This window comes from Pinus tabuliformis, chromosome 5_2, assembly GCF_031772625.1.
Source record: "Pinus tabuliformis cultivar Carrire ecotype Pingquan chromosome 5_2, CPIR1, whole genome shotgun sequence".
In the NCBI taxonomy this organism is placed as follows: domain Eukaryota; kingdom Viridiplantae; phylum Streptophyta; class Pinopsida; order Pinales; family Pinaceae; genus Pinus; species Pinus tabuliformis.
Genome location: NC_142306.1, coordinates 741,903,398 through 741,929,178, shown reverse-complemented (window position 1 = coordinate 741,929,178; position 25,781 = coordinate 741,903,398). Strand labels below are relative to the sequence as shown.

The 25,781-nt window shown below is 38.5% G+C and overlaps 1 protein-coding gene across 4 annotated transcripts in view; it reads left to right on the top strand.

The window, feature by feature from the left end:
- The window catches only part of LOC149161369 (solute carrier family 40 member 1-like), a 380,866-nt gene that overhangs the window by 61,491 nt on the left and 293,594 nt on the right, over positions 1-25,781 (top strand). For all 4 annotated transcript variants that reach the window (XM_089436970.1, XM_089436971.1, XM_089436969.1 and 1 more), the window contains one exon: positions 19,780-19,951. In XM_089436970.1, the coding sequence (XP_089293096.1) occupies positions 19,780-19,951 (172 nt within the window). The remainder of the gene's footprint in view (positions 1-19,779; positions 19,952-25,781) is intronic.

Here is a 25,781-nt window from a genome sequence, read left to right as displayed (position 1 = left end):
AGATGGATCTACAAGATCAAATATGTTGCGGACGACAGTGTTGAAAAATACAGGGCCAGGTTTGTGGCTAAGGGGTATGCTCAAAAGGAAGGGATTGACTATGAGGAAACCTTCGCCTCGGTAGCCATGTATACATCTATTAGGACCGTGATATCTCTTGCAGCCGAGATGGGATGGGAGATCCATCAGATGGATGTCAAGACTACATTTCTAAACGGGGTAATAGAAGAAGTATACATTGAACAACCAGTGGGCTTTGAAACTCATGAGAAGAAGTCTCTTGTATGTAGGCTGAAGAAAGCCTTGTATGGGCTGAAGCAAGCACCAAGAGCGTGGTAAGGTCAAATAGATGGCTACTTGTAGAAGATGGGGTTTGTCAAGAGTGACGGGGATCCGAATCTCTACTATCTGGTCGTAGAGAGCGAGCCACTTATCTTAGTATTATATGTGGATGATCTCTTCCTAACAGGATCATCCAGACTCATTGAAGACTGCAAGAAGAATTTAGTTGCAGAGTTCGATATGAAGGATCTGGGACGAATGCATTATTTCCTAGGGTTGGAAGTTTGGCAGCAGAAAGGAGAAATCTTCCTTGGGCAAGGAAGGTATGCTACAAAAATCCTGAAAAGGTTTGGGATGGGAGACTGTAGACCTATGGCTACGCCAATGATCACCAACTAGAAGAAGATTGATGCATTAGAAGACAAGGATGTCGATCCCACCCTATACTGACAACTCATAGGGTCACTAATGTATCTAGTCAATACCAGGCCAAATATTTGCTACGCTGTCAACAAGCTCAGTTAGTTCATGGTGGAACCAAAGAGGGTTCACTGGGCAACAGCCAAGCACGTTCTCAGGTGTTTACAAGGAACAATTGATTATGGGCTCTTATACAACAAGGGGAAGGATATCAGGTTGAGTGGATTTACAGATGCAGATTGGGCAAGAAGTTCAGTGGATCGGAAAAGTACCTCTGGGTACTGTTTCAACATTGGATCAGGAATAACCTCCTGGTGTAGTGGGAAACAAAAGTCTGTGGCTTTGAGCTCGTCTTAGGCAAAATATATGGCCGCAAGCACAACTTCGTGTGAGGCCATATGGCTTATAAAACTGCTAGTAAACCTATTCAGAAGAAATATGGAGGCAACCAGGATCATGTGTGATAATCAAAGTTGCATCAAACTCTCTGAGAATCCAATATTTCATGATAGGTCAAAGCATATTGATATTCGGTGTCACTTTGTCAGAGTTTGTGTCCAACGAGGAGCTGTACAGTTGAGCTACACTCCCACAGGGGAACAAGTGGCAGATATCCTCACCAAGGCCCTTGGAAAGTCAAAACTTGACTACTTCAGGGAAAAGATGGGGATGGTAAAGAACCCCTTTCAGAAGTAGTATGTTAGCAATACGAATGAAGAGGGAGTTGCAGTGTTGGGAGAAAGGACCAACAACAACACAGATGCAGAGGGAGTTGCAGTGCAGATGCAATGTTGGGAGAAAGGACCAACAGTAGCACAGATGCAGAGGAAGTTGCAATGCGGATGCAGTGTTGGGAGAAAGGACCAGCAACAACACAGATGTAGAGGGAGCTGTCATACAGATGCAGCAGTGGTAGTAGCAGAGTCATGGGTAGCAGTACAGGAGGCAATAATGCAGAGGATGTTGGGCAGGAAGGCCTAGCATCAGCACAGGTACCGATGCCGGATGATCAGAGTAATACTTAGTGAGGAGTATTGTTAGAGGCCTAGAGCACAATCCTCGCTAAGAGGGAGTGTTGATTTGGGGTAGCATCGGATGTGCTCTAGCCACGAAATTTGGTGGAGAGGTTGGGGCACATAAGATCTCCAATACCTAGAAAGGGTTTGGGCAAATTCTAAACAAATCAAGAGATATTAAAATAATTAATATTTTTAATGGAGTCCCTAATTCTAAACTTAGGGAAAATAAAATATTAATGTGTATTAATATGAATCTGTGTTAGAATGGTCCAAAAGACATGGATCAAGCTAGATCTAATCTTAGCCGTTCAGATGTCAATAGAAGAAGTATAAGAGGAGGCTTGAGGGGCACTTGGAGAACATACTGAGGGAGACCAGTCAGTTCAATTTCTGGAGCGGGGTTTGCTGAGAAATTGAACTAGTGGTCTGGAGAGCAGTCAGGAGGCAGCAAGTACAAAACAGAGAGACGGGAGATCAACGCAGAAGAGGCAGACGCAGACCCAGAGGAAGCCACGCAAAGGCAGCAGAGACTGCACAGAGCCAGAAGGGCTTGCGTCATCCACGTAGAGGTTGTAGGAGTGACATAGAAGCCCAGAGAGGCTGCGCAGAGCCTCATTAGGCTGACGCAGAGGGTTTCAGGCTGTAGCAGAGGTCAGTAGGGCCTACGATGGGGTTAGAAAAGCGCTGGAAGTTTGTCTATTTGTGGGTAAGCCAGTTTGGCACCCTGTTGTACAAGAAAATTGCTGAATAATAAAATCCTCCCTTGCTACACCGATTTTCTGACATTGTGTTTTTCCGGGGACATTAGTCCAAAATAATTGTGTCAATGTGTGCATATGTTTGTTTCTATATTATGGTGTGATATCTGCAGCAATATTTATTTTAATGTTTGTTGAAGTAATTTCATGAATAACTGATGATGAAATAAGTAGGAAAAGTAAATCAGTTGCTGCAGTGATAGAATTTTCCCAATTTCAACGCACACCCTACATGTGCCAATGTAGCTCTCTGGAGGATTAGGACCCCAATGCATAAGATCCTGCATAAGATCCAATGCGTCCCCTAGCTTTCCAGTACAACAAATAATTAGAGAAATCGAGTAAATGAGCTTAGTAATCAGGGACCACAGGTGGGGACTTCATAATGATCTGCCCTTCCATAATGGGCTTCAAGATGTGCCAATGTCTCCTAAACTCCAAATGGGGTTAACCAAGTATCCTATTAGGTGGTTTCTACTTCTAAAGGGGATAATATATTCAAGGTACATCCTTCAAAAGGTGGTGGCATGTGACAAATAGGTGAATGAAGTAGGGGATGAGAAGGGGCAGCCTTGGGCCACATGCTGGGGTACAAGGGTAGCTAATAAAAGGGAAGCCCACACTTGGGTTTATAATGTATAGGAGGGAGCAATCGTGGTACATGAGGTGCCCCGACCTTGATTTTTCCACCCTTCTTTATATGCCTTTTGCCTTTTTATGATTTTCTTTGATTAACTGCTCGGGGCTCAAGGGGTAAGAGCATGATGCATAAGAGATAATAGTGAATACCCCCTTTTAAGGTAAGGCAATTCATTGCCCACTAGGGGTTGGGACAATCATGGGTGCCTATATGATGAAGGAGGCTCATAGAAATTGTAGGAATTGTTGAAGAATGTAAGTAGGTTTTGTCTTCATAATTGTACTTGAAGTCAAAATGTAATATATTTGTCAAAAGAAAGTGAAAAGAATTTTATTATTAAATTGAACTGACTTATTAAAGCATGGGTTTCATGCTTAGGTCAATTATAGGTCAAGCCTCCATTGTAGGTTTTACGTTGTTGTCAAATTCATTTATTGTTTGGTCAAAGACTCCTCCATCAAGTCATCCTCATCAGCAAAGTCATCAACTCGGCCTCTTCATCAAAGTCTTCAAGTCAGCCTCAAATAAATTATCCTCAAGTCAATATATTCATGTCGGCCTTATATAGTGACACATCTGTTCATATGGTCATGTCGGTTCATTTATGATGAACAAACCACTATATATAGCAAGTTGAGGTTTTCACATTATACCACCACAGAATTTTGGATAAAATTACAGAGACAAGTCCGGATGGCAATTTCAGAGATAGGTATTTCGGTGGAGAAGCTTGGATCATCTCAGAAAAGAAGTTCATTACAGTGGAGATATTTTTAGTGCATTACAGTGATAAAGGTTCAGTTTCATCATAGAAAGAATCTCTCTTAGTTCCGATGTCACTACAGTGAGAAGGAATCGTTGTCACTACAGTAAGAAGGTTCGATATCATCATAGAAAGGAGGTCTCTCAGTTTTGCTATCATCAAAATGAGAAAGAATCAGTGCCATCACAGAAATGAGATCTTGTTGTCATGGCAGTGGTGATATCTCAGGGATATTACAGTGAGGAGATCTCGGTGCCATGACAGTGAAGAGGTCTCGATGCAAACACAATGATGATGTCTCAGTCCAAACACAGTGACATGGATCTTGGATGACTTGATGGATGAAGTCTATAGTCTAGGGTATAAGGGTCTTGGTCGTCTCATCTTGAATCTATTGAAGGAAGAATTTTGATCGGGTTTTCCCCAAAGAGTGGGGTTTTTCCTTGGCAGTGTGCCTACATACTGTGTCCTCTTCTATATGTTGCTTGGCATTAGTCTTGATTATAAGAATAGATAAATCTAAAGAACACATAATAATAACGAAAACATCACAAGATAATGTCATAATAAGAGAAATCGTTTAACTGCCATGTCTTTCTATTTTCTCAACATGGTATTAGAGCTATGGTCAAAACGCAGTTTGAAGATCACTTGGGCGCATTTGTGTTAAAGATTAGCTGGGTGCATTTGTTGAGCATATTTGTATTAAAAATCAAGTCAGAAGGAATTCAAAAGCATCCTGAAAGGCATAGTGAGATAGTTCGGTCACTTCAGAAAATGGGTAACCATGTTCAGTATAATTTCAGTGATACAAGATTCAGTGTAACTTCAGGAGATAAGTTCGGATAACATTTTCAGAGAAAAGGTCTTGGTGATGAAGAAGGGTCTTGGTGCTATCTCAGTCACCATATCAACACAGTCTCTGTGCTTCCACAATATTATGATCTCGTGACCTCAACTCGGTGATATTTCAGTAGTGCTAATACAACGTATGAGACTCAGTTCTATCACAGTGGTGATAACACAATGGATAAAGTATCAGTGCTTTGAATACATTTCAGTATTGTTACAGTGGAGGAGTTTGGATTGGTTGATGATCTCTTCAGTTTGGTGCAACCACAAAAAGAAAAGGTTTCGATGCCTCCACAAAGACAAAGAACTCGGACTTGGTGCCATTGAAGTGATATGATCTCGTGAAGAAAAATCACAAAGATATCTTCGGTGCTATCATCAGTACTACAAGTTCAATGTTGTTACAGTGATGAATATCATAGTTTTGGTGCCCATCACAGTGAATAAGTATCACTACAATGGTACCTATCACAGTCTCAGTCATATAGATTTCAGAATTTTGGCTCAAAAATATGTTGAAGCACTAAGTGCTGAAGATAAGGTCAAGACATGTCTATGAGTTCAATAAAGAAGTACATTCGATCCACATCTTGTTAAAGGAAAGGAACTCGATTTTGTCACCTGTGGAGATCTATGTCTACAAGAAATATGATAAGGGCTACTACAGGACCAAGGACAAGGCCATCTCCACATAACTGAAGAATTTGAAGCCTGTTCTAATTCAAGCCTTAAGGAAGTTCAAGTAAGTATTGTAAGAATGCACATGCAAGTCTAATAAGTTATCAAAGGTATGTAATCAAAAGATATGTATAACATAATCTTTTAAATTTTCGATGATCCTTGTTTATGGTTAGTCTAGGGTAAAGATTGCAACATGCATTCTTACCCTCTAGGATTTACAAGTAATCTAGGATTCCAAGCAAAAGTCCTTGACTGAAAGAAAGAATAAATCTTCATAGAATTCCATCCTCCATGGCTATGTAGGAAATCTAACTTAAGAAATTAAATCGCGCTCTTGGTATCACATGTTTTGCTTGTAAGTATGTACTAGAGGTATAAAAGATGATGGCTTAATACAAAGAAGACACTTCAAGGAATTCTTACCAGGTTTGCCTAGGAACATCTCCAGGTATGTCTTAAACTATACACCTTACAAGATTCTCTTGAAGTATGATCATATTAATTTTGAAGTTTGCATTACATTACTAACATCGTTATCTCTAGCTGTCTTGAATCATAATGATTCTTGTTTTGGGCGATTCATCACTTGATAAATCTATTCTCCTTACATCCTTAATTTTTTTTATAGAACCCTAGACAGGTTCTCTGGAAAACCCTAACTTAAGGGTATGATAATGTCAATGTTTGAAACCCTAAAATTGCGTAGGGTTATTGGGAAATGCTATTTGAAGTTTTTTGATGATGTCATGTTTGGGATTTCAGTATGATCATGAAAACCTAACTTGTTAGGGTTGAATGATGTTTGTCTGAGATCCTGAACCTTTGAAATTTTGGAATAGTAGGGTTTGCTTTGCTATGTTATGAAACCCTAGAGTTTTAGGGTTTTGTTGGTCTATAAGAAAAACCCTTGTTATGTATTTAGAGTCCTAGGAATGAAACCCTAGGTATGTGTTCATTTGGTTGAAACCCTAGCCTGTTCTAGGTCGGTATATGTCTAACATATTAATATTGCCTAACATATGATGTGCTTATGATATGTTGATGAATTCCTAGATATGTGTTGACCTAATTGTTAATGGTCATGAGTCCCAGGGTTTGGAAACAAGTCCTAGTCAAAGTTCAATGGTATAGGATGATGTTGTTTGAAAATCTAGGGTTTAGCAGCTAAACCCTAGTAGTAGTTAAATTCTCTAGTATGTATAATCGTCTGGAATTTATGAATCTATATAGTGATTACTAAGAATTTGTAGATAGAAATCTAGGGTTTACATCAAACCCTAGTAGATGCTAGTCATGATGTTGATTAAGCTGTGATTGGTTTTGATTGTTGAAGCTCATGTATAAAATCTAGGGTTTACATGAAATCCTAGTAGGAAGTCTAACATATGAAATTTAAATTGTTAGATGCATTAATCTGATTTGATTCTAGGGTTTTCTATATGAAAGATCATGTCATGTCATTAAAAAGAATATTGAAACCCTAGATATAATGAGTTTGATATCTTAATGAGTTATGAATACAATTTAGGGTTTGTAACAAAAACTGGGCAAGAAGTTGAAGTATTGAAGTATAGTCTCTTGCTGATTTTGTTTGTAAGATGCTTTCGTTATTATAAGATTTTGATATGGCTAACTTCATGCTTCTATAAATTTGGTTGTACTTGCTATCTAAGCTGTGCAGGTACAAAATCTTCAAGATGGTGAAGATGTTCATTGATGTGATAAGCATGATGTGAATAATGATGGTAATGATAAGTCTGATGAGATCGTTGGAAGCCACGAAAGATTCTCCGATGATGAAAAGATGAAGTTGATCTCCCTGAGTTAAGAGGGAGTTTGGATAGAAGAAATCTTCGTGTTAAGAGGGAGCCTGGATAAAGGAAATCTTCCTGGTTGAGAGGGAGGGCATAGTTTTGATTGAAGAATGAATTTTGAAGGATATGTTGTTGCCTGCATGTGAATTAGGAAATGACAGTGTATGATTAAGGAATCTTTTGTCAAAGATTCGGTTGATAGTCCTACTGTGTTGAGAAGCAACATCTGTTGTCTGAAAGACCCTGAAGGTTTGTGTTTGTTTATGAATATGTGAAAGTATATTATTGATTGGGGTTGTGTTTGTATAGGTAAATCTCTCGAAGGTTTTGATAGCATGTTGGTTATCGATCAGTTTGATCAGGAGAGATTTGTTGTCCTTGATCTGCTGGAGGACATCTGGCTGACACTTTGTGTTGATGTCTAGGTTCCGAAGTTGAAATGGTGGCATTGGTCATTGAGCTTTGACACGCACCTGGATCTCTGGGTTGATGGCTAGAGAGTAATCCTGATGGTACCTAGAGAGGCTGAAAGCTTGAGTCCATCTTAGTCCCACCCAAATAGATTGCCCTGGTTAGGAATCTAGTCTGTGGCATTGCAATGCCTAAATTTTTGAAAGACCAATGGATAAATTTCCCTGGTTAGGAATCTAGTCCATGGCATTGCGGTGCCTAAATTTCTTTGTAGATAATGTGTTTTGAGATCTTCCATTATATGTAAATATGAATACCTGCCTAGTTAAGAGGGAGTGTTGAAGAATGTAACTAGGTTCGGTCTTCATAATTGTACTTGAAGTCAAAACGTAATATATTTGTCAAAAGAAAGTGAAAATAATTTTATTATTAAATTGAGTTGACTTGTTAAAGCATGGGTTTCATGCTTGGGTCAATTATAGGTAAGCCTCCATTATAGGCTTTAGGTTGTTGTGAAAGTCATTTATTGTTTGGTCAAAGACTCCGCCATTAAGTCATCCTCTTTAGCAAAGTCATCAACTCAACCTCTTCATCAAAGTCTTCAAGTCAGCCTCTTGAAGTCAGCCTCAAATGAATTAGCTTAAGTCAATATATTCATGTCGGTCTTATACAGTGACACATCTATTCACATGGTCATGTCGTCTCATTTATGATGGACGAACCACTATATATACCAAGTTGAGGTTTTTTCATTATACCACCACAAAATTTCGGATAAAATTATAGAGACAAGTTCGGATGGAAATTTTAGAGATAGGTATATCAGTGGAGAAGCTCAGATCATCTCAGAAAAGAAGTTCATTACAATGGAGATATTTTTAGTGCATTACAGTGATAAAGGTTTGGTATCATCTTAGAAAGAAGCTCTCTCAGTTTTGGTGTCACTACAGTGAGAAGGATTCATTATCACTACAACAAGAAGGTTCAAGATCATCACAAAAAGGAGGTCTCTCAGTTTCATTGTAATCACAGTGAGAAAGAATCGGTGCCATCACAGAAATGAGATCTTGGTGTCATGGCAGTGATGAGATCTCAGGGATATTACAGTGAGGAGATCTTGGTGCCATGACAGTGAAGAGGTCTAGAAAAGACAAATCGAAAGAACACATAATAATAACAAAAACATCACAAGATAATGTCATAATAAGAGAAATATTTTAACTGCCACCTCTTTGGATTTTCTCAACAAGAACTAGGGTGATGGCCATGATGATGGGGTAGATCTCATGTGTTGGCTTTTGCCCACGTGCTAAATGTGTTTGTCCTAGACATCTTTTGCATTTGTGGTATATTTTCTTGTTGAATGTGGCCAAATATGCCTTTATCTTTGTTTTTAGCTGCATCAACCTCCGGGGCATCATTCCAAGCCTGACCCAAGGTGTGGGCAAGGGGCGAGCTAACCCTATGTACCCCCAGGTGGGAGAAATGATGAATGGGGTAATAATGAGTGGAAAGGGGGTGATATAAGCGGATAAGGGAGTAGGACCACTAAAAAATCAAGGTTGTCGTGAAATACCATCCCTAAAGCCAAATGGTCAGTAAAAGAGATCCCACGGTACTATAATCCAAGGTTAATATCCAAAAGTGGTCTAGGGCATAAGAGCACAGACCTAGCCCATTATTTCCACCGAATCCCCCCATTAATCCATGCCCAAAAGTGTCTATGATAAGAAAACTACAATACTCAATTACCAAATGACAAGGCATACCTTTAGGTTCGGGATGCCCATCTTCAAACATACAATCATGGAGGATGGGTGAGGGACCAAATGGTTGCCTCAGGTGGTAGATAAATGGCACAATGAGCTAGCTGGTGGCTGTAAGGGGCTGCTAGTTGTCGAGTAAGGACCATCTTGGAGAAAACAAATTCTCCTAGGGATATCACCCACAAAATGGTGGGTAACATCTGGCTCCAATTGGGACGTGATTTCTCGAAGAAGTGGGTGAAGCTACTCGAATGGGAGGTCAGGAGAACTCCAACAATCTTTTGGTTACCGTAGACTTGTCATCTGCACATACAATAGATGGAAAATAGAGGGCAACATGCTTTCACGGCGTCTCATGATCGCACATGCTAAATGTTAGGCCATAAAATCAACGGAAAATAAAATATGCAAATATGCATCTACCTACCATGAGAAATGTCATATGACGTTACTTCTAATGCAAAAATAAGCATGCAATGCATCCTACCCTAACATGCATATGACGAAACTATTATTAAGTGTAATCATAAAGCCAATGCAACCAACATATCATCAAGTCAATATAAATATGCCTTCCTATATGATTATTCATGCAGTAAACCCCAAAGTGAATGCAAACCAAGGATGCTATGGGTGGGAGGTGGGAAAATATGATGCCCACACATGGATGATTATGTGAGAAGAGGTAAGAAAAGGATGTAATCTAGTCCATGAGATCTCTTGCAACCAAAACATAGATGTCAACAACCAAGCTCATAAAATTTTGATGGATGGCAACCTCTTGCATATCACTTCCACCATTACCGTTATTATTTACGTCATGGTTTATGGCCTCCATCGGGTTATGATTAGTAGGAAAGGGAGGCTGACGAGATGGAGAAACACAAGTAAGTTGCACATGATGATTACACTGGAGAGAGGAGACTATGGAGTGATCAAAACCTTGAGGGTGTGTCCAAGGAGGAAAAGTATAATCAATGAATGGCTTCTCCTTGACACTATACTCGGGAGGGTGGAAGGGCTCACAGTTACTTGAGATCATATGACCAGGGGTGAGGGAATCACTTGATGAAGACTCAAGATAATGACCAATAGGAAAAATGGAGGAAGAAGTATTGTATTCAACGAGTTTTGCTTTCCCAAAATCATAATCTAAAGGCTCAAGTGATTTGAACATAGAATCATACTCAGGAGAAGTGGGAGCCTTATCAATTTCCTTAGTATCAAAGATTGGGTCTCTCTTAAAAGGAAAATTGATCACTTCCAATTGCCCTTCTTTATGCAAAGGAAAATGAATATTCTCCTTCCCAAGGGTATCAATGGGTATACCATCATAAATAGTGCTTGAGGGAAGGGATGACCAATCTCATCCTCATCCTCCTTGTCGGTGTTGTAAATGGGAGCACAATAGAATTGAGGACCAATAAATTCCCGTTTCTCCTTTTCAATGTGGAAATAATCTTCAATGTCATCTTTCAAGGGGTATTGGGGTCAGCTTCCTCAAGGTTCTCAAAAGGAGAATCATTAGAAGTAATATCCTTGAGAAAGGTAAGGTTATTCTCAACTTCACCTTCCATAGACTCATTCTTCCCAAAAGACGTGTTCTCAAAATCATAGACTATGGAACTGTATTCTCCTGCAAAATTGATTTATTCCAAACTTCTCGAAAAGAATAGCAATAAACCCTTCAATGACAATTTCTAACTATGGTGGTAAGAGAGTCCACTGAAATTGGAAGAGACTAGCTATGGTGGCAACGAGATCCACCAAAACTAGGGTGAGGATTTCTCTTGAAACTCTCGATCTGAAACTCGCTTGAGTTTCTCTTCAATAATAATGAAAATTGATAAGATAAAATGAATTGCAAAATGATCCCCAACCTCCTTTTATAAGATGGTAGGGAGTTCACCCCAAGCTTCTAGACTCCTTGTTAATATTATTTTATTGGTGGGGGCCACTTTTTAATAAGTGACTTTTTGCAACCCTTTTCTAAAAAAATAATATTTGTCGCCCTTTTCTAATAAAATAATATTTGCCCCTTTCTATTAATATCATCAAAATTGGGCAAAACTCCTTAGCAATTTCTATGATCACAAAACCAGGGATATCACACCATTCTTTAACCCAACTACCTCCAAAATAGCTATGGGAGTCTTCCCCTGGACAATTTCAACCACCCAACACAAGACTAGTGCCTTATATGAGGTCAAATGGTTGAAATGGAAGAGTTATATGTAGTGTTCCATGGGGATGTGTTCCCCAGGGTGGGATGCGTGCACCTCACGCTTCCCACACACTTGGGATAGGGGGATGCTTGGGGAACTGTTTCTTGATGTCCCCCTTTTGGGGAGATGCAGGGGGAACGTTTCCCTAGTGTGGTGGATGCATTTCCCCAAAAAGGATGCTTTTGGGCATTCCCCCTTCGAAATGGGCTAGGCGCGCCCCCTTAATTTTGCTTGGAAACAATGGTTTATGAGTGGGGAAGCTTAATATTCAATGCTATGGCCATTTTACTTAAATTTTTAACATTAACATGAAATGACTCAGGATGTTTGAGAGTGGTTCCGACCTCATTGGATTTCATAGGGAGAAAGTATAATTTTAGATCACTCAAAATCCAAGAGACTTAATGGTTTTTTAGGATTTCAAGATTTGGGGGGGGGGGATTGCATTCTTTCCAATGGATTTAGTCATGTATGACAGTATGGAATTAGTATTTAATCAAGAGCAACAAGCCCTCTATGTAACTTAGACTGACTCTTTGACTTGTCACTCTTTACTATTTTTGAGTTTAAGTTATATCAATTTATTATTCCAATCTTCAAATTTCAATATTTAAAATAGTCTATTTTGCATAGTACTAATTAGATTCTAGATTAATGAATGATGAATTTTAATGTTAAATCAAATTAGAATCTAGAATGATGAATGATGAATTTAATTTTTAAATCAATGTATATTCTAGAATGGTGAATAATGAATGATGAATATGGATCAATGTATTTATGCTTTCATTATTGAATATGAATTTGAAATATATATATATACATACATATATATATATATATATATATATATATATTATTCCCTAGAAAAAATATGTAATTTTATTATCAAAAGAAACAAAATTACATTCTGTAGATACCTAATTGACATGTATTCAGAAATAGCGGATCACATGGATCCATCACGAGAAGTGGCTTGAAGCCCACATTATTGAGCAAAAATGAGAAAAGACTAACTGTAGATACTAACAACCTGTGTTGTTATAGAAATCATCCACTTTGCCTTTCTTTCCTTTCTTCTTTTTTACTTCCTTCTGTATCCTTGGGGCAGATTGGATAACTGCTAGTGTCGTGTCCATCTTATTTGTAGCAGGGGGCTCCTTTTCTGATTCAGAGCTCTTCGTTTCATGATACCTTTTTGTTTTTGGCACCAATTTGATCTTGGTTGTTGTTGTTTCAATGATTGCTACATTTGGTGTGATTTCCATCTCTATGTTCTGATTGGGATCTATGGTTTGTGGGGGGAGCTTGTCTTGTGTGGTAGTTTCTATCATTTCTTCGCTATCTTTGCTAGGGTATCCTTTAGACCCACATCTTCTTGATTATATAAATAAGAAGGCTCAAATGGCTGCCAAATCTTTGGCCCTTTCCTCTTGTTTGCTAGTTCTTTGGCCAGAGAGCAAGTATTCAACAAATACATACATGGCATTTAAATGTTATGTTTTTGTAATCAAGACTTTGTGTCCATTGGAAATGTCCATTTTGCATCTGGATGTAGTATGGTAACCCCTTGATAAGGTCGATATCCACGAAAATATGGGCATACGTGAAAATCCCCTTTGTTATTCTTTCACTTTCCAATTTTATGAATGTTCCCAGAGCATTGCCATTTTCTTCAAGAACTAGTTGATGCCAAAAGGGGAGAGAGAGGTTTGGTAAGTGAACCCAAACATGCATTTTTGTGGCTTCCATAGTAGATGAGTCGAATTTTGGGAATTGGGGGGTAGTGAATAACCTGGCTCTTCCCCAAAACCACAATCCTTCCTCCATAATTTTATGGTAATCTACTCTTAAGAAAGGGTGCACTGTGAAGAAACCCTTCGAGAAAAGGTAGATATTGCATTCGGTCCAATCGGTGGAGATCCACTGGTAAAGGTCTTCAGTTTTAGGCCAAAAACTGTTGAATCTACAAATTACAACCTCTTCATGAAAGTATGAGAACATATTGTTTACCTGTGAATTCTTGATCTCTATTCGTGGATATTCCTTCTATTCCACTATGTAAGGCCCAGGTAGAGACCCAGATGGGGCAGTAGCCTTGGCTTGTCCTGCACCAACTCTGGCTACTTCTTTGTAGGAAACTGATGTGCCAATTCCTAATTCGTCGTGCAATCTTGCGACCAAGGAGAGAGAGGATCCCCTACTTATCTTATAGTATTTGAGATTCCTTTTGTCTTGTAGAAGTTTTCCTTTGATATGAGCTTTTGACCTGCAATTGGGAGTCCACCCGATTCTAAATCTTGGTTTTAAGGATTTTCACTAATTCCTCTTCATAGACCTAGATTGGTATGGATCTACTTGCCGGGGTTTTTATGAATACCTGGAAGGTCCCATCTTCCTTTGTGCATGCTAGAGGTTGGACTACCTCTGGGATGGATGGGTGCCTTTTGGCCTCAAATGAAAATTATTTCAATTTTCGACCCATCAGCTATAAATGGTGGATCGACTCCTCTTTCATGCTTGTGGCTCTTCCATATTGGGAAGAAGCTAGATCTAAGGGTGAAAGTATAAGAAACAATAGGAGAAGGGATGGTCTATAGTTGACCCCACGAGGCATGCCTGATGCGGCCCCCACCAATCAACCTCACCATCGCCATAGATCTAGGATTTGGAAGCCGATTTAGTGCACTATTCCTTCTCTGTGAGTATGAAGGGATCCCCAACATAAAAAAATTTGATAAACTAGAGAAGACTCCTACCATTGTGGGATGACTGCACAAGGAGCCATGATTTGGGCCTTTCCATAGGTAAAAAGGTCAAAGTCACACTTTGATTGCTGCCTCGAAGGTTGAAAAGGGCTTGTTACCCACCAAAAGTGGATACCCATAGGAGAGCATTTCTCCTAATCATCTTCTTCCAACTGGTTACCGAAAATCCCTGACAACCACCTTGTAGCCAATATGATGTGCCACTTTATCTTTGCCACCTGCATTAGTCGTATGTTTCCTTGACCATTTGTCAAGAGTGCATGTTAGAATGTGGTAAATTTGACCCAAAAGGTATGCTATTCATTGTGAAATCAGGTGCTTATGTTCGTCTTTCATTTGGGCATTTGGCATGGATTATTAGGTGACTTGGAAGAAGGAAGGGTTTTGATCGTGATTTCGTTCCTTCACCTCAAATAGGGTGTTAATCTTCAATCCTAGTCCAGTGGGATCTCCCCTAATGTCCCATGGCTTTAGGAAGGGTGTTAGAATTTTAGAAACCAACACTTGGTATTCGATTCCCAACAATTAATAAGCAAAACGAATGCACGGTGTTGACCACTAGAGTTGAACCTGAAGATTTTTGAAGACACCATACCCAAGGGTGTACCAAAGGTTGGTTGTACCGTCAAATATCATCATATCACCAGAGTTTTTCAACTCTACTTCTTCTCATCTTCTTCTATTGTACCCAACTTCCACAAGCCCTATGGGGATGATGTAAAGTGATGCTAATATGATGAGTTTGAGTCATGTAACAGGCCTAGGTAACTTGTGACCTTGTCATCAAGTGAGTTTACTCTAGGAGGTTTTTTTCACTAGGTTAATTATCATATCCTTACGAAGACTTAATAATTAATTGAGTTTTTTGCTCCAAGCCTAATTCCAAAGCCAGAGTACGGCTTGAAGGCGAGGCCTTGGGTGATTCCTAGTGTCTAGAGTCATTGTATATTACCATAAAGATCACTTGTAAAGTTTCTTGGAATTTGGTTAGGTCTAGGGGTCTTTTTTTTTAATTTTTTTAATTTCCTGCAGGGTGGAAATTTGAATAAAATCTGAATGTAATATGTAATAAGTGATGTCTAGAGAATTTGTATGGGGTATGTGTGCTCAAAATTACACCTCTCACCCTCAACTTTCTACTATGACACACTTTGAGGGGTAAAAAATGTGTTCTAGACCCTCAAAACCCACTTTTCCTAAGTTTAGTGGGAAATCTGGCAATAAATTAAACCAGAAATAAATTAAATAGAGAGAAATAAATAGCTCCATGTGACAAAATGACATGGAAATGACTTGGAAATTATCTCAAGTCAAAGGAATGAGTCAAAGGACAAGTGGAAGATGATTTGGCACCTTGCATCATAAATACATGGCCCACTCAAGGAAATCGAATTTCTTGGCATTAATGCAACAGCTGGTGACTTGGAAAATCAAATTATTTGAGGAGTTAATGCACATGTGAGATATTTGGAGGATATTGATTGAGATATTCTTGGGAGTTTGTCTCCACTTATGTTTCCTCTTCTTCATACTTGGCACATCATCTCCAAATCTAATTTGGCTTCACGAGGGACCATGCAATTCCCAAGGAGATTATGCCGAGCTCATTGGAAGCATCTACATGAGGTGTCATCACATGGTTTGATTTTGGAGTTTGACTTGAGTTAGCTCCTTGATTGGTTCACACTTTTCTCATCTTCACACTTGGAGAATTCGATTTTGCTTGAGGATATCTTGGTGCCACATATGGAATTTGATTTGCATTGGTGGCTACTTCATCTCTCCACTTGGAATTTGATTTCCTTTTTGGGATCTTCACCATGGCCATTTGTCACTTGGATGCTACATTGGGATTTGCTCCCATTTCTCTATATAATAGAGCTTTGAGCTTTCATTTTGTATCAATTGTTTACTAGCTATTGTGCTTGCGGAAGTGCTGCTACTTTGTACATTTTTCAAGAATAGTGCATTGTGAGCTATTGGTATAATATCTTCTATTTATGCTTTGTGTTATTTCGTTTTCCATATACTCTTGTAGACTTGCTGGTGCAAAGCTATCTTATATTAACATTTAATTTGGAAGTAGGCTCTAGATGTTGGAATTTTTAGTTTATTTTCAAATAAATTTCTAGAAGTTTCAATTCATTGTTTGCTTCTCTAAATCTATATGGACTAATGTGTGATTTGAGTATTGTAGAAAAATTTTTGTTGGATCAAACGTGAGGGGAAGTCTGTTAGTTTTTGTAGCATTAGATGTGTTCTAGCGTTGAAATTTTGTGGAGAGGCTAGAATGCATGAGATTTCCAAAACCGAGAAATCGTTTTTGGAAATTCCACCTAGAAATGACTTAATTAGATTATTATTCATTTTTTAAATATTTCCCAAGTCGAAACTTAGGGAATATGACTAATTAATTAGAATTAATTAAGTTAAGGTGTGAATGTTCTAGAAACTGACACGGATCGACTTCAAGTTAATCCTAGCCATCGATTAAGATCTAATCTTGGTTTTTGAAGTTTCAACGAAGGATTATAAGAAGAAGTCGATGGGCACTTGGAGAAGAAACTTCTGGAGTTCGATTTCATGAGCAAATCGATTTCCAGAGTAGTAGCAGTTAGTTGCTGGAGAGAGAGCCAGTGAGATCGAAGCAGTGAGAGAGGGGTAGGGACAGTGAATCTAGAGGAAGGATTCCAGTTCCGGCAAGTGCATTTGCAGAGAGGCAAGTGAGCCATAGTGAGGCTGACACAGAGCAGTGCAATAGCCTCTAGAGGCAATTTTGAATCTGCTGGGGAAAAGCAAGTTTCAGTGCCAGAATTTGGGAAAAGGTTCCTGTTACCCACCATTTTGTGGGTAATATCCCTAGGAGATTTTTTTTTTTCTCCAATATGGTCCTCAGCCGGCAGCCAACAACCCCTTGCAGCCACCAGCTAGCTCATTGTGCCATCTTCTCCACCAACTGAGCCAACCATGTGGTCTGTCGCCCATCTGCCATGACTGTATGTTTTAAGGTGGGCCTCCTGAATCTAAAGGTATGCCTTGTCATTAGGAAATTGAGTATTGTAGTTTTCTTATCTTGGACACTTCTGGGCATGGATTAATGGGGGGATTTGGGGGAAAGAACGGGTTAGGTCTGTGCTTCTGTCCCCTAGACCCCTCTTGGGTTACCCTTGGATTCTAGTCTCGTGGGATCTCTTTTACTGACCATTTGGTTCCAGGGATGGTATTTCACGGGAAACCTTGATTTTGGTTGCGTGGTCCTGCTCCCTTATTCACTTATATCACCCTCTTTCCATTCATTACTACCCCATCCATCATTTCTCCCCCGGGCGCGAAGCAATGGGAAACACCAATGGGCAGTCATATTATGTATGTAATAACGATTCATTGGGAAACACACTACAGCTAGCCTCTATCGCCAATTTGGCATTCATATTGCATGCGAGTGATATTTCTTTGTCAGGATGCGCAAGCAGGCTCGACCATAAGCCCACCACCCAATAAGCATCAAGGAAGGATCTGTCTGTCGCCGCGCTAACTCACCCGCCTACCTTAGTTCGATCAATAAGGCCAAGCAGGGGATTTCTCGCCCCTCTAGGTCAATCGAGCAGGAAAGAAGTGAATGAGTGAGTCAGTCATCCTTCTTAACTCCCAACTTACCCACATCTTGGGTCATGGCCTGGAATAAAACCCGAAGGTTGATGAAACTAAAAGGAAAGATAAAAGCATATATGGCCACATTCAACAGGGAAATGTACCACAATATGCAAAAGATGGCAGAGACAAACACATTTAGCGTGTGGGCAAAAACCAATACATGATCTCTACTCCATCATCATGGCCATCACCCTGGTTCCTACAGGTTCTATGATTCCTCTTCATCCTATAGGAACCCATGATTGTCCCAACCCCTAGTGGGCGATGAACCGCCCCACCTTAAAGGGGGGAATTCACTGCTATATCTTATACATCATGCTCTACCCCTTTGAGCCCCGATCAATTAATCAAAAAAAATCATAAAAGGATTTAAAGAAGGGTGAAAGAATCAAGGCCCAGGCACCTCATGTACCATGATTGCTCCATGCTACCAAAAATCAACAGGGACATGGACTTTTGAGGCAATGACATGGATCTGAAGGAGCGATGCACAAATCCCAATGTGTAACACCCACTTTTAATGATGCATCAAGCTTCAAAACAAGTCTTTAGGTAATGCACGTTAAGTAATTCTCTTTTGACAACATCTTGACACAGGTTAATCTTATAAATTACTTAAGTTTGCTGTGGTGGGGCAACTTCACCCTTATTATGTGTCAATTCCTTGACATAAAGTATTTCATGTGTCACTTGGTTAAAAATAGGTAAAATGTTAGATAATTAATGGATAAAAGAAAGGGAAACTTTATGTTTCGACATTGAAAATCATATTTCATGATATAAAAAGTCTTCAAATTGGTCCAAGTCACCCTTTAGAGCTAGGAATCTTCATTATTTTTTGAGAAAACCTTTAAGAGGGAGCTCTACTTAGAGCTACCACCTCAACACCTTATTTATTACCACCTTTTTGTATTTTTCTTTTATTTTTTTAGCCATTTTCTTTAGATATGCATCTTTAGCATAGGACTTTGGGGTTGGGCCTTTTTAATGAGGTGGTATGGCTCTAGTTTCATTATTTTTTCATTTTTTAACTTGATTCTCTTCACCGTAAGCCTTTTTTGGCTTTATTTAATTTTGGTTACGTTATTCTTTAATTTTTTAATGTTAATATGTGTTATTAGATCATACTCAAAGTTTATTACTTTCATGGCTAGTCAAGAAACAATCACACCATGTCTAAGAAAGAAACCCAAACATGAAATCATAACACATCACCTGAAAATATAATGCCGGAAGTACCATTTGCAAGTGCACACAATGTCTGAGTAAATAATCAGAGTTGATATACCATGGTAGAGTGTATTTGAAGGATCTCATGTATGATATAAGGCTGGATCATCATGCCTATGGTAGAAGAATTGGAAGAACATGCTTGAATCAGAGGAAATTAGTAGGAGAGCTCATCTGAGCAGCGTCATCACACCCCTAAGAGGGCGTTCTGGAAGTAATTTTCCCTTAAGGGGGCAACAAGCCCATCTAGCAATTGTGTACTTAGAGATATGGCTATTTTGATTACTAGTTCCATCAATTTTTACATGGGAGGATGTATATGTGGGCAACTTATTTGTATAAAATGTGTTGTATTTACATATTTTGATTATCTTAATAGTTAAAGAGAATGTTTTATACAAAAAAAGAACTTAGAGAATCATGTATTTTTATATGGTTGTTTCATTAGGTAGATGTATTCATTTGATCTTTTATGTATCTCGCTCTGCTTCTGCAGTTTTGGTACCTTGATGACAGCAGCCTTAGAATGGAGAGGTATTGCAACCTATGTGTTGGGCCTTGCCCGTGCAGTAAGTGCGATCATTGGCATATGTGCAACACTCTTGTACCCCATAGTTCATGCTCGTATTCATTCAGTTCGCACGGGCCTTTGGTCCATTTGGATTCAGGTATTTGTCTGTTGTTTATCTCTTTGTTCCTTTATATTTGCTTCTCATTGTATACTTTGGTAAAATGGGAAAACAATCCGGTTCTATCACATTGAATGTTAGATTTTTCCTGGTTGCCATAAATTCATTAAGGAACAATTTTTGAAGATATGAAGCAAGTTCAAACATACTTCAAGTCAAATTAAAAATGAACACTATGTTGAATTGACTGGAAATGCTATTTTCTGCACCAGTTTCATATTTTTATTCTTATAGTTGCTCTATAAAGAATGTTAATTACATCTCCAATTATAACAGGTATCACGCTTTTATGGAAACCAATGATGAGCATCAAGTTATTCAATATTCATATGAGAATGTGTGAATTGTGGGGGTTAGAAAGTATAGATTCAAGTAAAAATATGTGGCATTTGTGTGCAAAGAAAGCATAAATCTCATAAAAAAGAACACAGGAAAAATAGCTCTAAGAAACAAATTTGAAAAGGCTTTAAGGTATTAGTCTTCCTTTTGGATATATTTTCCCTATACATGAGAATGCGAAACTAAAGTTTTTAGTCAAAAACAATTTTTTGCTATGACAATTGAAAGCATATAAATGAATCTCGATTCTCAAAACAAGGTTTTTATCCCATAGTGCATTTGCTGTTAAGAAGTCATAACACATTTTGTGAAATTTTAATACTGTTGTAGTCAACTGGTTATTATTCTCCTATCAATTGATTATTTGTCTTTTGCAATTTGTATGTGGCAAATATTGAAAAAAAACACTACTGCAACTTCATAGAAAATAAATAAACCACAAGAACTGAGAAAATATTGCACACACACACAAATAATGAACACCGATATTTTTGGACAAATGTCCCTGGAAAAACCCCAGTGTGGGGAAAACCAGTTCTGTAGATGAGTAATTTTATTATTCTTCAGCAAAATCTGTGATTGAGAAATTACAACTATTTGTCGTAAATTAGCAAACCTCCGGAAAATTATCTCTGTCATTTCTGCAAGTCAATTTGGCTTCTTGGAGACAACTCATCCCCTTTAATTCAATTAGGCCTCCCTCTGGCTCCCTCTGGCTCACTGAATCAAACCACACGTGCAGTTCTGGAAACACGCCCCTCACTAGCAACTCGCACTGAGTGGAAAATCAACTCACCCTCCTCTAGAATTCGACTTTAGGAAAGCTTGGCTTCTCCTATGCAAATTGTCACTGTGGAAAATTTCTCTTTGCTTCGGCAACTCGGCCTCTATGAAGCAGCTTACACCACTAGGAAACTGAACCTCTACTATAGATAAAATTGATCTCCCTCTAGCTCTGAGAAACTGGAAATCGCTGTGAAGAATTTCCAATGGTAATTCTATCTTCAATCACTATTGATCTGATCTGTTGGTGCCCTCATGCTATCACTGTGCCCTTGCTATCACTGCACATCTGTGTCTCTAATATGTTCTCCAAATGCCCATCGATTTCCTCTACTTAATCTCTCGTTGAGCAACCAACAACCACGATCTAATCTCAATCGATGACTAAGATCATCTTAACCCCATCAAATGACTTTTCTAGAAGTTACTAGAGGAAAATTGATTTACCTCAATTAATCCCGATTAATTAAGCCATTTCCCTAAGTTAGACTTCGGAAAATTAATAAACTAGCTTAATTAATTCTAATTAAGGTAATTTTCCTTGGATTTCTTTTTGGGTATTGTAGAAATTAATCCACTATGTTCCTTAGCCTTATGGCTACCATATGAGACTAGAACACCCGTTTGAACTACATAAACTAACACATTTTGTAATCACAAGTTGAAATGCAAAGGAGAATATTGTCCTTGCTTTCCAATGACAAAAATGTTGAGGTTAGGAATGTTAGGAGTTAGGACTAGAGTTATTCAAATTCATTTATACTTTACACTCTGTTTCATTTATCTTCTTTTTGGTTAATATAGCTAGTACAAATGCACATATGTCATAAACATGAAGAGTTGGATATTTCATGTATAAATGCACTATAACAGGTTATGATAAGATGTGTCACACGTTATGGTTGTTTGGTACATATTGTTTACAATTTTGGATTTTAGGAACATTAAGACATAGTTCTTAGGTGGATGCATGTTAATATCAATTCAAGTAAACTATAGAAAATTCTAACCAAATAAATTAAGAACCAAAACTTTAAAATAAAACACTTTGTTACAAATATTTTACCTTAAACCATAAAATGAATAAAATGATTGGATGATGGAATAAGGATTATGTATTATTTCCACTAGGGCTATGGGATCAAACTGATACCCCTTTTAAACTGATTGACGAATGCTTGTGGATTAGGGCTTGAGATGGGTCCCAAGAAAAATTATGTCAAGTCTAATCAAGGACAAGATATGTAACAAAACCCTACTAGAAGGAGTTCCACTTAGGGAAAAGCCTTTAGCGAATTGATTAATTATGATACAAAATAAATTGAAACACTTGATGAGAAGCCTAGGGCATAGCCCAACAAGGAAAGACAAGCCCTAGACGTCCCTCTCCAAGTGACAAAGTTGCCTTTGAAATGATCCATTCAATTGGCCTTGTAGTAGTCTTTAGTTATGCACAAATTGCCTTAGGAAAATATTTGGAAATTTGAAATCACCTAGAAAGAGAATCTCCAAGATGAACACTGAAGCTTTCATGAAAATAATTCACATTTTGGAAATAGATATCAACAATTCACAATGATTTATAAAGAGGGGGAAGCTATCTGTTTATAGATGAGTCTCTCAACATTAATCCTCCTTTTGCTCCAAAATTCAAGGGACTTGTCATCCACAAAATGCTTGGATACTAAGTCTAATTACAAAACTTAATTTTCAATTGCTTAAAACCATCAATTAGAGGTGATGTCTGTTGAATTTTCCTCGGCACTTCAAAATCAGGTATATGTCTAAAACACGATCACAAACACACTAAAATGCCACAACACAAAGCACATTTCACAACATAAAATGTACAATAGTGAATCAATGTAGTACACAATAGTTCTTTTTTGCAAACCCAAAACTTGTTATATTATAACTTTAATACAACTTATATAGGGCTCCCTTACCGGGGTTCATGGCCCTTACAATTATCCCTGATACAAGGAAAACTAGGGCTTGAGATCAACAACGTGTGATCACCAATCTACCCTTGAAAAAGACACACTTGAATTACTTGTTGAAAGAACGTTCACACTAGCCCTTTCAGTCCACATACCTTGAACACCTGGCAGGTATTTTGCCACCTCTACTGCTGCTCACAAGTATTTCTACAACTCCAAAATTACTTGCATCTTCAGCTCTTCAAACTTTGCCTCATATCAATGTAATTGATCCTCCAACGCCACTGAATGTAGGCTGCCCTCAAACAAGGTCTACTTTCTCTTTAGATCACTGTTCATGGGGTCTTCTTAACTGCTTTCACATAGTCGCTTAACTGCAAATTCTCGAAAAATACGCTCCAAATATTCCTTCGTATTTGACCATGATAGTGGTGCAAAATATGAGAGAGGTTTTTATTAATGGTCCTGTTCCCAACAACAACCTCTTTGGGTTTTCAAAAATTCATCCTTGGTTGTTCGGAAATTGATATTTTAAACAATGACTAAAACAGGGAAAAACTGAATAGAAAAATCTTGAAAACTAGGCTTCAAAGATCCCTTCGAGTCTCTCAAACCATTACTCCTGTGTAAAAATTGAAAGAGGATTTTTTAAATGAGCTTGTTACCAACAAAAACCTCTTTTGGTTTTTAAAATTTCGTTTCCAACTGTTCGGAATATGCGCTCAAAGTTACTGTGTTTTACAGGAAAAAACAGAGTAAAACAGAGTTTTGTCGCTGACAAATTAATTGCAAGCGCTTGCTTGATCAAGTGTCCGCTCCTTCGTGTTAGTTTTTGTAGCATCGGATGTGTTCTAGCCACGAAATTTGGTGCAGAGGCTAGAATACATGAGATCTCCAAAACCCCATAAATTGTTTCTAGAAATTCCACCTAGAAGTGTCTCAGTTAGATTATTAGCCATTTTTAAAAATATTTCCTAAGTCTAAACTTAGGGAATATGGTTAATTAATCAATATTAATTGAGATAAGGTGAGAATCATCTAGAAACTCACATGGATCGATCCAGAAATGATCTGAGCCATCGATTAAGATTTAATCTTGGTCGTTGGAGTCCCAATAGGAAGATATAAGAAGGGATTGATGTGGTGATGGAGAACACACCAGTGCAGATACTCAGTTGCCCAAGCAGTTCGATTTTCTCAGTGGCAGAGATTCAACAGAGAAGATAGAGCTAGAGGGTGAGTAGTAGGTGGTAGAGGAGGTTAGCAACATTCTAGGAGGAAATATTCCAGTCCTGGGAAGAGGTAGTGAGAGGAAGGCCGAAATCCCCAAAGATTCTGTGCAAGTACTACGCAAAGTGTGACGTAGAAGGCTCAACGTGTGGCTATGGAGGTAGTTTCGGTGGCAGAAATTAGCTGTGGGGTGAGAGAAGATTCTCACAATAATTTTACCAGTATTTTCCTCAGATTAGATTGCCAGTAGAGAATCTAAATTGTTGTACTCAAAATTGATGCTGAAGAATAATAATAAAACCCTCATCTGTTGCATCGGTTTTCCCACATTGGGTTTTTCTAGGGACAATTGTCGAAAAATAACTGTTTCAAAATTCTTATGTGTGTGCTAGAATTTCTTAGTTTCCAATATTTTATTTTCCGTAGTATTTTTATGGTGAAAATTGTAGTTGTACTTGTGATTTTATTCATTGTTTGTTGTAGCAAATAAACTGCACAATTTAATTTATAACTCGGAGAATAATTTCCATTTGTTGCAATATATGAAATTTTCACATGGTATTAGAGCATAAGTGATTAGCTGAAAGCTCAAAAGCGTAAGGAAAGAATTTAGGTGCTCAGGAGGAGCAATAGGCCGAAATTCTTGAGGCAACGCAGTTCATTACCAGGCAGGCCGAATTGCTTGGGGAATATCGATTTTTTCAGTGCAGGGGGTAGAAAAAGTTAGAATTTCCAAGATCAGTGATTCCAGTAGGCAAAGGGAGCAGCTGCAGGTCAATTTTTTTCGCTGAGCAGATTCCTAATTGGATGTAGAGCGTTTTGTTGCAGGTTATAGAAGAAGAATCAACGTCGGGAGGGGAAGAGAAATAACACACAGTATGGCCATGGATCAGTTTGATATTCATGGAGCTTCAGAGTTGTCTTCTAGATTAGAGGATGAATTTGCTTTCTTATTAGGCTCAACTTCATAGGGTGTTTGGTATATAGACAGTGGAGCGTTAGCTCATATGACAGGGGTTAGAGAATATTTCTCTAGCTACAAGGAGGAGTAGATGGACTTGCAGATTACAATGGGAAACAAAAATAAGTGTACTCTAATAGGGAGAGGTACCATTGATTTTGAGAGGTAGTTAGGAGCAAGCACCAATGCTATAGATGTGCTACATGTACTAGGATTGGGTATGAACCTGATTTCAGTATCCCTGTTACAGGATATGATATCCACTTCGTAGGGAAGAGAGTGTTTATTAAACACTCGAGCTGGAAGAAGGTAAGATAGATTGAAGTCCAAAGCAACAAATTGTACAGGTTGCAACTCGACTCTCCAATTGCATAGGCAGTGACAATAGCGGTGGGAAGGATCTAAATGAGTTATGACATAGGAGAATGGGACATCTACACCATGGAACACTCAAGATGCTCAAGGAAACAATTATAGGGGTTCTAGAACTTGGCATGAAACACGATGATGTGTGCAGAGGATGCGTACTTGGGAAGTATGCTAAGGAAACATTCCC